The sequence below is a fragment of the Pygocentrus nattereri genome, chromosome 1 (assembly GCF_015220715.1).
Source record: "Pygocentrus nattereri isolate fPygNat1 chromosome 1, fPygNat1.pri, whole genome shotgun sequence".
Classification (NCBI taxonomy): Eukaryota; Metazoa; Chordata; class Actinopteri; order Characiformes; family Serrasalmidae; genus Pygocentrus; species Pygocentrus nattereri.
The window spans coordinates 31,400,606-31,413,238 of record NC_051211.1 but is presented as its reverse complement, the minus strand read 5'-3'; the positions used below and the strand labels follow the sequence as shown (position 1 = coordinate 31,413,238).

Below are 12,633 nucleotides of genomic sequence, written 5' to 3'. Positions count from 1 at the left end.
TCAAGCTAACACTGATTAACCTGTTCATACATCAGTATGCAGCTTTTGTGATCATGACTATGTGCAGTTGATGGTACAAAAGACAGAATATCACTCACCCTCTCAGAATATTGCTGACCTTTCCACAAACTAGATAATTGTATGATTCTAGGGATTTGTGTGTTTTTAGCTCCTGCGTTGTGTAGTCTGGTGCAATATTCACAATGTAGTTATGTAAAGATAATTTACCAGTTTGGTACAGATCAACACCTCCAATCAAACTGACTTATTCTTTGTTGATTTGCAAGCATTGACTGCACATACACATTATGCTGATGGAAGCAGTATGACTGCAGAACATTTTTTACGAATTTGGAAAATATTAATTATAGAGTGATGTTTTCGAATAGTTTGACTTTGACAGGCTAGGTTCATTAAAGGGGAATTCAAATCAGACACAGCATCTCTTTGATTGGGCTATTGTTTTGAACTTTTGAACTGATAACTAACAAATCACCCTGAAAACTGATTGTTCCTTTCCTGCTGATATTATGGTTAAAATGACATTAACTCCTAAACTTCTGATAGCCAGCATATATATTTTCTGCTGATAATCTGTAAGCTCCCATGAAGGAATCTCATTTCTTGATATAGACGTAATTGGACAGTGTCACCATGACACTCTTCTGTGCTTCCTTTCCATATTGGTAAATTGTCCATTTAAACACACTGTCTCTGTTTGTTTTTGTCACAGATGGACCATTTAACTGATTTTCTGACATGAATTTTCTTATTTCCCATCAGCGGGAAGAAAATCATGGTTGAGGAGAAACAAATTAGGTCTGCTTTGAAATATACAGATGCAGTTTATTACCTGGACAAACAGATGGATATTATTTCAAGCTGCACTATTAAAAGTCCTGAAACCCATGAGTAACTATGTGTGTAAGTTTGTGCTTGTTGTTTGTGCAGATCAAAACAGAGCTGACATACAGAACCAACTAGAAGAAACTTTAAAGATGTTTAAATAAAAAAAATAAAGAACATAAAACATTTCTTATAGATTAGGGTTCGGTTAAGATTAGGCTTAGAAAAATCTTGTTACGTGCTTACATATTGTCACTGTCCAAAGAAAAACATATCTCCACAATAGCAATTTTCCAGCACTTATATATTATACATATGGGACATATTACATATCAGTATTTACATGAATATAATACACTTAGGACTCCACATTATGACAATGAATGAAAGCAAGCAGAAGTAATGTTTATGTGTGTATATGTGTGTGTCAGATGGAGGAAAAGAACAGGCAGCTGCAAGAAAGGCTGGAGTTAGCTGAGCAGAAGCTGCAGCAGACCATAAGAAAAGCAGAGACACTGCCAGAGGTGGAGGCTGAACTCGCACAGAGGATAGCAGCACTAACTAAGGTAATGCACATATACACATATAAGGCCCCCCTCACACACCCTGATGCATTTATGGAAACTATATGCCTTGATCATCACACACTTACCTCAAACCGTGTCATTGGTAATGGCCTGCAGCTTAGACAGTGTCCTCCTCTCCGAGACTGCCACCAGCGAGTCCAACTGCACACCCACAACATCACCGGAATAGTTTGTTGAGTCTGTTGGCATCTGCCACCCTCAGCCTGCTTCCCCAGCATGTAACAGCATAGAGGATAGCATTCGCCACCACAGACTCAAAGAAGATCCTGAGCATAGTCTGGCAGATGTTGAAGGACCTCAGGCTCCTCAGAAAATAGAGACGACTTTGGCCCTTCCTGTAGAGGGCATCAGTGTTCTTAGCCCAGTCCAGTTTATTGTCAATATACATTCCCAGATATCTGTAGTCTTCCACAGTGTCCACACTGTCCCCACTGATGGACACAGGGATCACCGGTGCCTTGTTGCTCCTCAGGTCCACCACCAGTTCCTTTGTCTTTGTCACATTGAGCTGCAGGTGGTTCCGCTCACACCGTGCAACAAAGTCCTTCACTGTCGCCACTGTCATCCTCATCACCCCTGCTGATACATACAACTATTGCTATATCTATGTTGGTGTGTGTGTGTGTGTGTGTGTGTGTGTGTGTGTGTGTGTGTGTGTGTGTGTGTGTGTGTGCGTGTACTCTGCAGGCAGAGGAAAGACATGGCAGCATTGAAGAGCGAATGCGGCAGTTAGAAGGGCAGCTGGAGGAGAAGAACCAGGAACTTCTGAGGGTGTGTATTACCAAAGTACTACAGTACCACACAACACAGTACAAAACTGCACTAAAACTAACTTATAACATTAACACAGTACAAAGTAATGTGTTACAGTAATGCATATTTTTCTGTAAGTAGTCTTTACAGTTAAAATGTTTGTACTTGTATTACAGTCACTGAGTTAATAAGAACTTCATTACTTATGCTAATCAGATGTCTCTAAACTACATTATGATTTACAAATGGTGTATTTAAACCATGTATTATTTCTATAGAGGTCAACCAGTTTCAAACATTGAATTCTTGAATATTTTATGTGAAGACTGCTTTTGAATTGTTTACAACAACTAGTTTCGATGTTTTCAAATAGCACTCGCGGTTCAAATTTTAATCAAGCATAACTGGCTGTCTTGCTCAAAAGCAGACATTGCAACAAACATGATATTTACTCTGATTGGATGTATCTTAGTACCTTAAATGGTCAGTTTCATTACACACTTCTATAACATAAGAATAGCTCATCCGGTTAGTACTGAAGTCCCTGTAGATACTGAATAACAAGCCTTAGTATATAATAAACCTGGGCTTTTAATGGGGTTAATATATACTAAAAGGACTATATGTACTGAAAGTACTGGATTTTCTCCTGTACTTTCTGGTTGCTACAACTTCATTTGGGTTTTAGAGAGTAATGCAGAAGTAAAGTAATTAACCGTGAGCTTAATTTTTCTAGGAAGTAGAAGTGATGAGTAACATAATTCCAAAACAGTTTCAGAGAACTAAAGATCACTCTTGTACAACTATTTGAAACTAATATGTCCTTTCAGTCTAAGGGATTCAAATATGTTTACGGTATTAAATATGCAAAATAGTACTTCCAATCAGTTATATATGTGTTCTCTTCAGGCTCGTCAGAGAGAGAAGATGAATGAGGAACACAATAAGCGTCTGTCGGACACAGTGGACCGTCTGCTTACAGAGTCAAACGAGCGACTCCAGCTCCATCTGAAAGAGAGGATGGCAGCGCTAGAGGAGAAGGTTTGTTCATATGAAATTATTCTTCATCTTCTGCATATCTGCAAATGTGTGAACGTCGTACATAGATATTCACATACATACGTTCAAAAGTTTGGAATTACTTGTCATATTAATAATAGTTATTTTTTCAGTAATAACTTAGTGTACATTAGAACACTTTTAGCTAGACACTAGAAAGTATTTTAAGATGTTTTATTAAATATTTCAAGTTTTGTTATTATATATTTTGTTAATAAATTATATGCTGTAAATATCTATAACCATAATTCCAAAAAAGTTGGGATGCAGTATAGAATGTAAATAAAAACAGAATGCAATGATTTGCAAATTTCATAGACCCATATTTTATTCACAATAGAACATAGAACACATATAAGATGTTGAAAGTGAGACATTTTACCATTTCATATATAAAATATTAACTCACTTGATGCAAGCAACGCATGTCAAAAGGGCCATGTCTACCATTGTGTAGCATCCTCTCTTTTAACAACAGTCTGTAAATGTCTGGGAAGTGAAGAGACCAATTGCTGGAGTTATGGGAGAGGAATGTTGTCCCATTCTTGTCTGATGTAGGATTCTAGCCTCTCAACAGTCCTCTGTCCTCTTCACCAGATTTTTTGTTGCATGATGCACCAAATGTTTTCTATTGGTGAATGGTCTGGATCGTGCATTTCTGGATCGTGTTGACATGTGGCTTCTTCTTTGCATGATACGGCTTTTTCATGCATCTGTGGATTCCACAGTGAACTGTGTTCACAGACAGTGATTTCTGGAAGTGTTCCTGAGCCCATGCAGTGATTTCCAGTACAGAATCATATCTTGTCATCTTTGGACCTGAGGGACCTGAATCTTTTGATGATATTATGTACTGCATCTCCAGCTGTTTTATTAGTACCACTTACTTTTCAAGATGTGTTACTGCCATCAAGTTCTCAATGAGTTAATGCTTTTTATGAAATGGTGAAATGTCTCACCTCACTTTCAACATCTGATATGTATTCTACACATTATTTTTTTAAAAACTTGGACTATTGAGATTTGGAAATCATTGTATTCTGTTTTCCTTTACATTTTACTCAGGGTCATTGGGGTTATATTTACACTAATTTATTAATAATGAATTATCTGAATTATGTGCTTTTTCAAAAACAAGGCATTTTCAATATTAATTTTATTATATCTTAACTCTTGGTGTCAGCTTTTAAGTTAAAAGCTATTTTGGAATAGTTTACAGCTCTGTTCATCATTTGGTACACATCTAACATTTTTATAGCTTCATACAAATTAGTTGGCACCTATAAAATTAAGTGTACAAGCATTATATTAGAATAATTTTATACATGTACCCGTGTTTTTAAACTATTACAAACAATGATTCTAAACTTTTGAATGGTTATGTAGATATCTGACAATATACTTGCACGTAACATGAATGTGTGCACTAGGGGGCAGTCCCCAAACCGAAATATAAAGAAAAATAACAAAGAACAAAGTCGCACATTGTGTCGTAGACAGTGGATGGAAGGAGCAAAGTACTGAATGTAATAATAAAGAATTTCATTTTTTACTTTGTAATAGAGGATCATTTTGATTATCTTTCTAGTTCTGCTCAGGTATTGTTTGGGTCTTTGCTGACTTTCAGCGCTACACTGAAAAAAAATGGTGCTTTGAATTCACTGAAAATTATTGAAAATTGTTATTGAATGTGGGGCGTGGCCATGAGTAGGCCTAATCACAGGCCTAGACAATCATATGGGGAAAGAATAGTTATTTTATAAAAATACTTTAAAATAATTAAATTTACTTTGTTTTCTGTGCTTTCATAATATTATTGTATTAGGGCTAATCATATCATTACGTGTTCCAACAAGCTCCACCTTCTTTTCTTAGCCCTACAATTACTGCTTAGCAACCTTTGCTCTCTGTCATTGCCTCAAACCTTCAGTTTTTGAATTTGAAGTGTTGCGGTTAAAAGATGCAACTGAGGATGTTTGAAAGTGAGATCCCATGCAGTAGAGGGTGGTTTTCTGCCCATCCAAAGCCAAAAACTAATTTCAAAAATACAAACATTTGGTTTCTGCTGTGACACTAAGATTTGCTTTGTTGTTTATTTCTCATCTTTGTTCATCTCAGCTGTCTGATTTTAACTTAATGTTATCTTCATTGGGCAGACGTGCCTGTGGTGAGCGGATGCATGCTTTATAGTGACGAGTTTTGCAGTGTTGGTTGTGTTTATGTGAATCCTGCAGTTGGTTGATTTAGTCACCATTGAGCAAAAGTGTTAGAATAGGTAGGGTGATCACTGCAATGCTGTCAGGAAAATGCTACAGCTTGGTATAATGACACTGTGGGACATTAGTCTGTATTGAAATTGTATCTACCAAGTTGGCCTACCCACTTTTTCATAGGCCTACCCAAAAATGCATTACATGAATATTATCCATAATTACTAAAACCTGTAAACTTAAAGGAAGCAATAATGTTGAAGTGCCATCCATTGATGTTCTTTGTATGTAACCCCTTGACACTTGACATAAAATCATGAACTGTTTTTTCAGTGTACCATACATCTCTGCAGTTTTGCACCACAGAGGTATGCAGGTTATGAACTCCTCTGCGTGAAAACCTCTACGTGCTCGGTGGCAGTCTGTCCACTAAAAAGGGAGAGAGGCAAAGTCTAGCCATTCACTCACAGCAGCCTAAACCAGCGAGACAGTCAGCAGAATTAGTGCAAACTCTTTTTGAAGTTCTAGAATTTACAGAGAGTAATTTTTTTTTTCAGTTTAATGCAGTTTAGGTAATTAGATAACATGTTTTCTTTAGGATTCATAATATTATTTAGACCTAAAACTAAAATGCACATAATAATGATAATAATAACAGCATCTAATTATCTCTTAAATGCAACAATAAGTCATCTTAGCTTTACTAGTAAAGTGTAGTACGACATGATTACCAGAATCCTTTATTTTTTGCCATTTGTGTTGAGGTTGAGTAGCCTATGATTAGTAGTATTAGTTTCATTGGAGAAGGACACTTCTAGAAAATTATTCTTCAAACATCATATAGTGCTAATGCTCCTCCATCTGTTATCAATGGTTGTAATAATAATGATTCTACTTTTTTAATAATGCTTTGGAATTTACTGCTTGCCTAATTTCCCCTCTCTTATAGAATGTTTTAATACAAGACTCAGAGAGCTACAGAAAACAGCTAGAAGACTCCATCCATGAAAAGGTAACTTGTTATTCCAGTTTAGTATTGGAAAACAACTTTGCTAGTGTAATGAAATTTCAGCAATGTTACAAAAGTTAAAAATGATAATGATGGAAAATTTATGATATGTTACTGTACACTTCAGGTTGATGTACAATGTGCTGTAGATGGTTCTATATAGAATAGCAACAAAAAGGGTTCTACTATTGTTCAGATGTCAAGCTTATAACAACAGAGGAACACTTTTTTATGCGATATAGAATTTTTTTCAAAAAAGTTTATATGAAACCATTCACGGCACATTCTCTGTCAATCTGAAGAACAATTGAACAATGCAAAAAACCCTTTAATCATGCAATCCTTGAGTGTTCATAGATATATGTAGAACCATTTTATTTCCTAAAGAATCCTTTTTAAGTGTGTTGCAGTCTTTTTGCTCATAAAAAGATGGATAATGTCTTTACTTGAACCTTGCTGCATTGACATACTCATGCCATAAACATGCTAATTTTGGTGTACTCTAGTTACACATCAGCCATTATAACTTGTCATGATAATTAGCACTAATGGTAACATGACACTGTTAAATTACTAGACATAATCTGTCATTACAGCTCATGACAGGGTATCTCTCATTCCATGTTTATGGTGTCGTTATGCCAGTAGGAAAGTGTTACCAAATATGCTGTGATATTAAATTGGACTTACTTAAACTTTGTCCACAAACACATTCTTTTGTAGGTACTGTTGCAAAGTTGGACAAGCTTGTTTATATCACAATACTTACATCTAGAGTATGTTATTCATACAAACTAATAAGGAACTATAACTCACATCTTCGTTTATATTACATTATTGATTCAGCCTGATGAAAAACTACATGTGTATTGTATTGATTGATTTTGTATTCATTTTAGGTTTACTTGTCCAGGGACTACAATGTCAAAGACAAACAAACATAGTTAACTAAACAAAAAAAATGTGAAATGTTTGTAAAGTCTGTTAGGATTATATCAGGTTTGTAAATGAAATAACAGTAGCATGGTGGTTAATTTGTTATTGTTGTTTTTAATCTGACAAGTTCGGATTAGCAATAACACAGTCCAGCTCTGTGTTATGTAGCAACTCTATGGAAAAATTGCTACAGTTTGTCATAAAGTTAAATTGGAGTTTTTCCAGTGTCCAAAACTTGTGCAACTTCCCAACACTAACTATGAAAGAACTCATTTGTGGGCAGAGCATGGATAGTTGAATTACCAATATTGAGCATATTAAGGTTTGTGTGTTTGGCTTTTGTAGGGTCAATTGGCAGAGGAAATTGAGAAGCTAAGGGCGGAGCTCGATCAGTTCCGGCTGAGGGCGGGGTCACTGACAGAGCCAACGCTGTCACGGTGAGAGACAGAAAGATGGAGAGTAAGAGAAAGACAGAGAGAGATTTAGGCATACAATTAGAGATTTCACTTTTCAGCCTCAGGTTTTAAAAGACCAATTTCATCATCAAGGTATAATCAACTCTTTTTCTTTAAATTTCCACATTTTCTCCCTTAACCCAAATGTAGTCAGTCAGGCCAGACTTGTTTGGTGTCTAAAGTTTGCTACTTTAGTTTTACGCTCAAGCTATAAGGCTAGTGTAACAAACAAGTAACGGATAGTTATAGCCCACTAATTAGCATGGTGCTTGACACAGTGGTATCTATAAAAAGGTTATTTTATTTACACGTATATATATATATATATATATATATATATGTGTGTGTGTGTGTGTGTGTGTGTGTGTGTGTGTGTGTGTATCCTAGGTCTCACCTTGATGCGTCCACAGAGCTGCGTTACTCTCTAGGTTCTCTGGCTGAGACTCAGTCTGACCACTACCGCTCAGCCAAGGTCATTCGTCGACCACGGAGAGGACGTGTGGGGCTCCGCAGGGAAGAGCAGAAAGTGAGTGTACACTTCATCACTGCAGCACAGGAGTCTAGGACTTAAATGAAGATAAAAAAAAAAATCAATGCATCATACACTTAAAAGCAAAAGCACTCCTTTATTGGCTTCTATTGTTTCATTTAAAAAGTATTGTGAAATGCTTTGTCATTTTCATGATCCACACAGTCATTTTGACAGTTCGTTTATATGAAGCCATGAAAAACAGTTAAAAGAGGTTGCATTCATTAACTCCAATACAGAAATTAACCATGTATATGTCTGTTTAGCCTGGGATTTCTTTAGGTGAACTGAAAACAAATCCATTAAAATCCAGTCCGTTGTCATTCAGGTTAGATAATGTTCAGTAATATATGTTTTTGAATATTAGAATATTTATTTATGTAAAATGTAGCTTTAAATAATATGTAACTTTAAAAAATCTATGATTAATATGCTATAGTCTTTATCCAAATGGGCACTGGAACTTTAGGAATTAAATCTCTAGTCCTTTCTTCTCAAAAACCTTGAAAATACTTAGTCAAGCCATCATGGAAAAGATCAATTAGATCCTCAACATGTAGAGAAAGGACTGTTTCATTTTCATTGAAGATTTGATTTGTTGATGTTAATTTATGATCAGTTCAGTTTGTAATTACTAAGGTGTTGCATAATTTCCACGACCCAACCAAGACAATTTATGCTTTACTGCATAATACTGCAACGTTAATTCCAATAAATGATCACTGACATGTCAATTCACTGAAATGTCAGCTCATTGCAGACATAAAATAAACCCTCTTAAACAACCCCCCACCCCCCACCCAAAAGGCGAAGTCTCTGGGTGAGCATGAATGGAGGTCACAGCAGCTCGGCGTCCTGGGAGGCCATCCGTTCGAGAGCGATACAGAAATGTCAGACATTGACGACGATGACCGAGAGACCCTGTTCAGCTCAATGGACCTGCTGTCCCCAGGTGGTCACTCTGATGCTCAGACACTCGCCATGATGCTGCAGGAACAGCTGGATGCCATTAACAAAGAAATACGGTCAGTGCTCATGTAGCAGTTTAGTGATTAACTACACTGCACACCAACAGTCTGGAGACATGTAGCTTTTCATGCTTCAATCACTGTTTTCTTGATTTTCGTCAATGGCCGAGGTAAGAGTCATAACAATAGTAGCTTGATTGTATTTCACTGCTGTTAGAACAAAACCTTGTATCTCCAAAATGATAACTTTACAGGAGAAAAAAAAATACTTTACTTTTAAATTAAGTCAATGGAATCAAACTTTTTCCCAGTCAATTTTGGTAATTTCTTTTGGTACATTCGTCGTTAAATTTACACACCATGTAAAGATGTAATTTTCAAATTATGTCAACTGAAAAACAACAGAAATGGAGATGTTTTGTTCTGACAGCAGCGATGTATTAGTCTACAGATCAGTAGCTAGGCCTGCATTCATTGACACCACAGTGATTCCCAGTGGTTGATGGGATGTATTTGTATAGTGTATGTTAGGTATTGTAGCAAAAGACTGACAAAAACAGTTGTAAAGTTGTAAAAATCTGTCAAACTGATGAGGGATATAATGCTAGACTACAGAATACTGCATAACACCACAAACAGTGTATTAAACTCTAATTTTAATCCAGAATGAACCTTTAAGCTTTCACACAGGAACCTGAAACTAAACAGGAAAACATTTTTTGTGCAGATTTGTGCCTGTCAATACATAATACATTGTCAGTAGTTATTTAGTTATATATAGTTACTTAGTTATAAAATCTTAATGACATTATTATGTAAATAATTGTATAATGGAAATCGAATGTCTATCAGTTTGAAAATATTATTAGACTTGACCTGCTGAAGTGTGCGTGGTTGTGTTTGTGTCTGTAGGCTGATACAGGAAGAGAAGGAGTCGACAGAGCTGCGTGCAGAGGAGATAGAGAACCGTGTGGCAAGTGTGAGTTTGGAGGGGTTAAACCTGGCTCGAGCTCATCACCCTGCAGCCTCCATCACAGCCTCTGCAACAGCTTCATCGCTGGCCTCATCATCACCACCCAGCGGCCATTCAACCCCCAAACTCACCCCACGCAGCCCAGCACGTGACATGGAGCGCATGGGGGTCATGACGCTGGTACACACACACACACACACACACAAAGACAAATTCTTGGAAATGCATACTTTGAATTATCCATCGCTTATTAAAACTTTTAAAACTACTATGGCATTTTATATGTACAATGTTTTACTAATACGTTTTACTTTTAGAAAAAAGCTCAAAAGCAGTTGAGACACTAACTAAATACAGTTTATGTCTTGTTTACATATTACTTGTCATCTCAGAATTAAGACTTAACACTTACAAAACAACAGAAATCTCTGGGGGAATTTGTAGGATCCGTATGCCTGTATAATGTGTGTGCATTCAAAACATGTCGGAATTTAGAACAAGATTTATTGTCTTAAACAGTTACCTGCAGCGTTTTACTGCATGGTGAAGTTGTTTTTTTTTTGTAGCTCACAGTAAGGTGTGCTGTGCACAGGCAAAAATGGCAACAATTCAAGAATGTTTCTCAGCTTAAAATAGCAAAGAACTTAATATCATGATATCATTAAAAGATTCAGAGAATCCAAAGAACTTTCTGTATGCAAGGGACAATGTCGAAAACCAGTAGCGGCTGGCAGTGATCTTCTGCCCCTTGGGTGGCACTGCATTAACGACGTGATTCTGTTGTGGACATCACTGTGTGGGCTCAGGAACACTTCTGAAAACCATCGTCTGTGAACAGAGTTTGTTGCTGCACACACAAACTCAAGTTAAATTTCTATGATGCAAAGAACAAAGCATATATAAACAGGATCCAGAAACACTGCCAACTTCTCGGGGCCCAAGCTCATTTAAGATGGACAGAGGAAGTGGAAAAGTGTCCTGTGATCCAAAGAATCAAAATTTGAAATTCCTTTTGGAAATCATAGACACAGCGTCCTCCAGGCTAAAGAGAGGGTCTTATCAGCAAACAATTCAAAAGCCAACATACATGATGGTATGGGGGTGCACTAGTGCACATGGCATGGATGACCTTCACAGCTGTGAATGCACCATTAATGCTGAAAGATATATACATGTTTTGGAGCAACATATTCTGCCAACCAGGCAGTGTGTTTTTCAGGGAAGATCTTGCTTATTTCAGCAAGACAAAGCCAAACCACAGTCTGCATGTATTATAACAGCATGGCTCTATAGTAAAAAAGAAACAAAAATATGACAAAGGAGACCCCAAACTGTTAAGCATCTGAAATCCTATATAAAGCAGGAATGGGAAAACATTTCGCTAGCAAAACTACATCAACTGGTCTCTTCAGTTCCCAAACACTTACAGAGTGTTACTAAAAGAAGAGGTGATGTAACACAGTGGTAAACATGACCCAACTCAGCTTTTTTTAAATGTTTCACTGACATCAAATTCAAAATAGGCATATATTTTAAAATTAAGGTGTTTGAATTATGTTTTTATTTTGTTTGCACAGCATCCCAACTTTTTAGAAACAGCATTGTAGGTTAGTATTTAGTATATTTTAATGTTAGTACTTTGTGCCATTTGTTGGTGGACAGCTTGAAGTTTTCTTGGCATAGAATGTATGCGTTTGCCCAAGTAATGATCAAGCAGGCTTGTTTCGATTTTGTCTTTTGGATGGTCAGAGTGTTGCAGGTTTTGAACACTTCCTGTCTCTTTCCAAGACTTCAGTACATTCTTCACAATTAATTTGGTAATTTTCAGTACATCAGCAATCTTTATCATTTAACATTCAGTTTAAATAAAAAAAAAAGAAAAGGCATTTATCTCAAACCCATTTTGTATCTCTAAACTTTTAACAGAGAGTGTATCTCTACTGTAACACTACCAGTAAAAAGGCAGGTTGAGCTGTATGACTCATTAATGAATCTCTCTCTTCTGTCTGTGTTCCAGCCCAGTGACCTGAGAAAGCACAGGAGAAAGGTATAACAGATTTACACCAGCATGAAGCCTTTATTATTGCTACAGTGGCCCCAAAAAGTGCTTAGACATTGGTGATGTTCTTAAAAATATATTACATCCATTGTATTAGTAAAATAATTTGTCAAACATATTATTCCAAGACCTTTCGGCAAAGTATTCTTTCAGAAGATGATGCTGTGTTTTAGATTGATATTTGTGCACTTCTCAGTTCTGTTTAATCATGATCTAATCATTAAACACGGGCTCACCAACACTTCTGTA

At 36.5% G+C, this 12,633-nt stretch overlaps 1 protein-coding gene across 7 annotated transcripts in view; it reads left to right on the top strand.

Moving 5' to 3' along the window:
* The window catches only part of ppfia2 (PTPRF interacting protein alpha 2), a 262,245-nt gene that overhangs the window by 213,697 nt on the left and 35,915 nt on the right, over positions 1-12,633 (top strand). For all 7 annotated transcript variants that reach the window (XM_017709122.2, XM_017709119.2, XM_017709121.2 and 4 more), the window contains 9 exons: positions 1,278-1,412; positions 2,121-2,204; positions 3,096-3,227; positions 6,405-6,467; positions 7,746-7,837; positions 8,243-8,381; positions 9,192-9,409; positions 10,265-10,505; positions 12,343-12,372. In XM_017709122.2, coding sequence (XP_017564611.1) covers positions 1,278-1,412; positions 2,121-2,204; positions 3,096-3,227; positions 6,405-6,467; positions 7,746-7,837; positions 8,243-8,381; positions 9,192-9,409; positions 10,265-10,505; positions 12,343-12,372 — 1,134 coding nt within the window. The remainder of the gene's footprint in view (positions 1-1,277; positions 1,413-2,120; positions 2,205-3,095; positions 3,228-6,404; positions 6,468-7,745; positions 7,838-8,242; positions 8,382-9,191; positions 9,410-10,264; positions 10,506-12,342; positions 12,373-12,633) is intronic.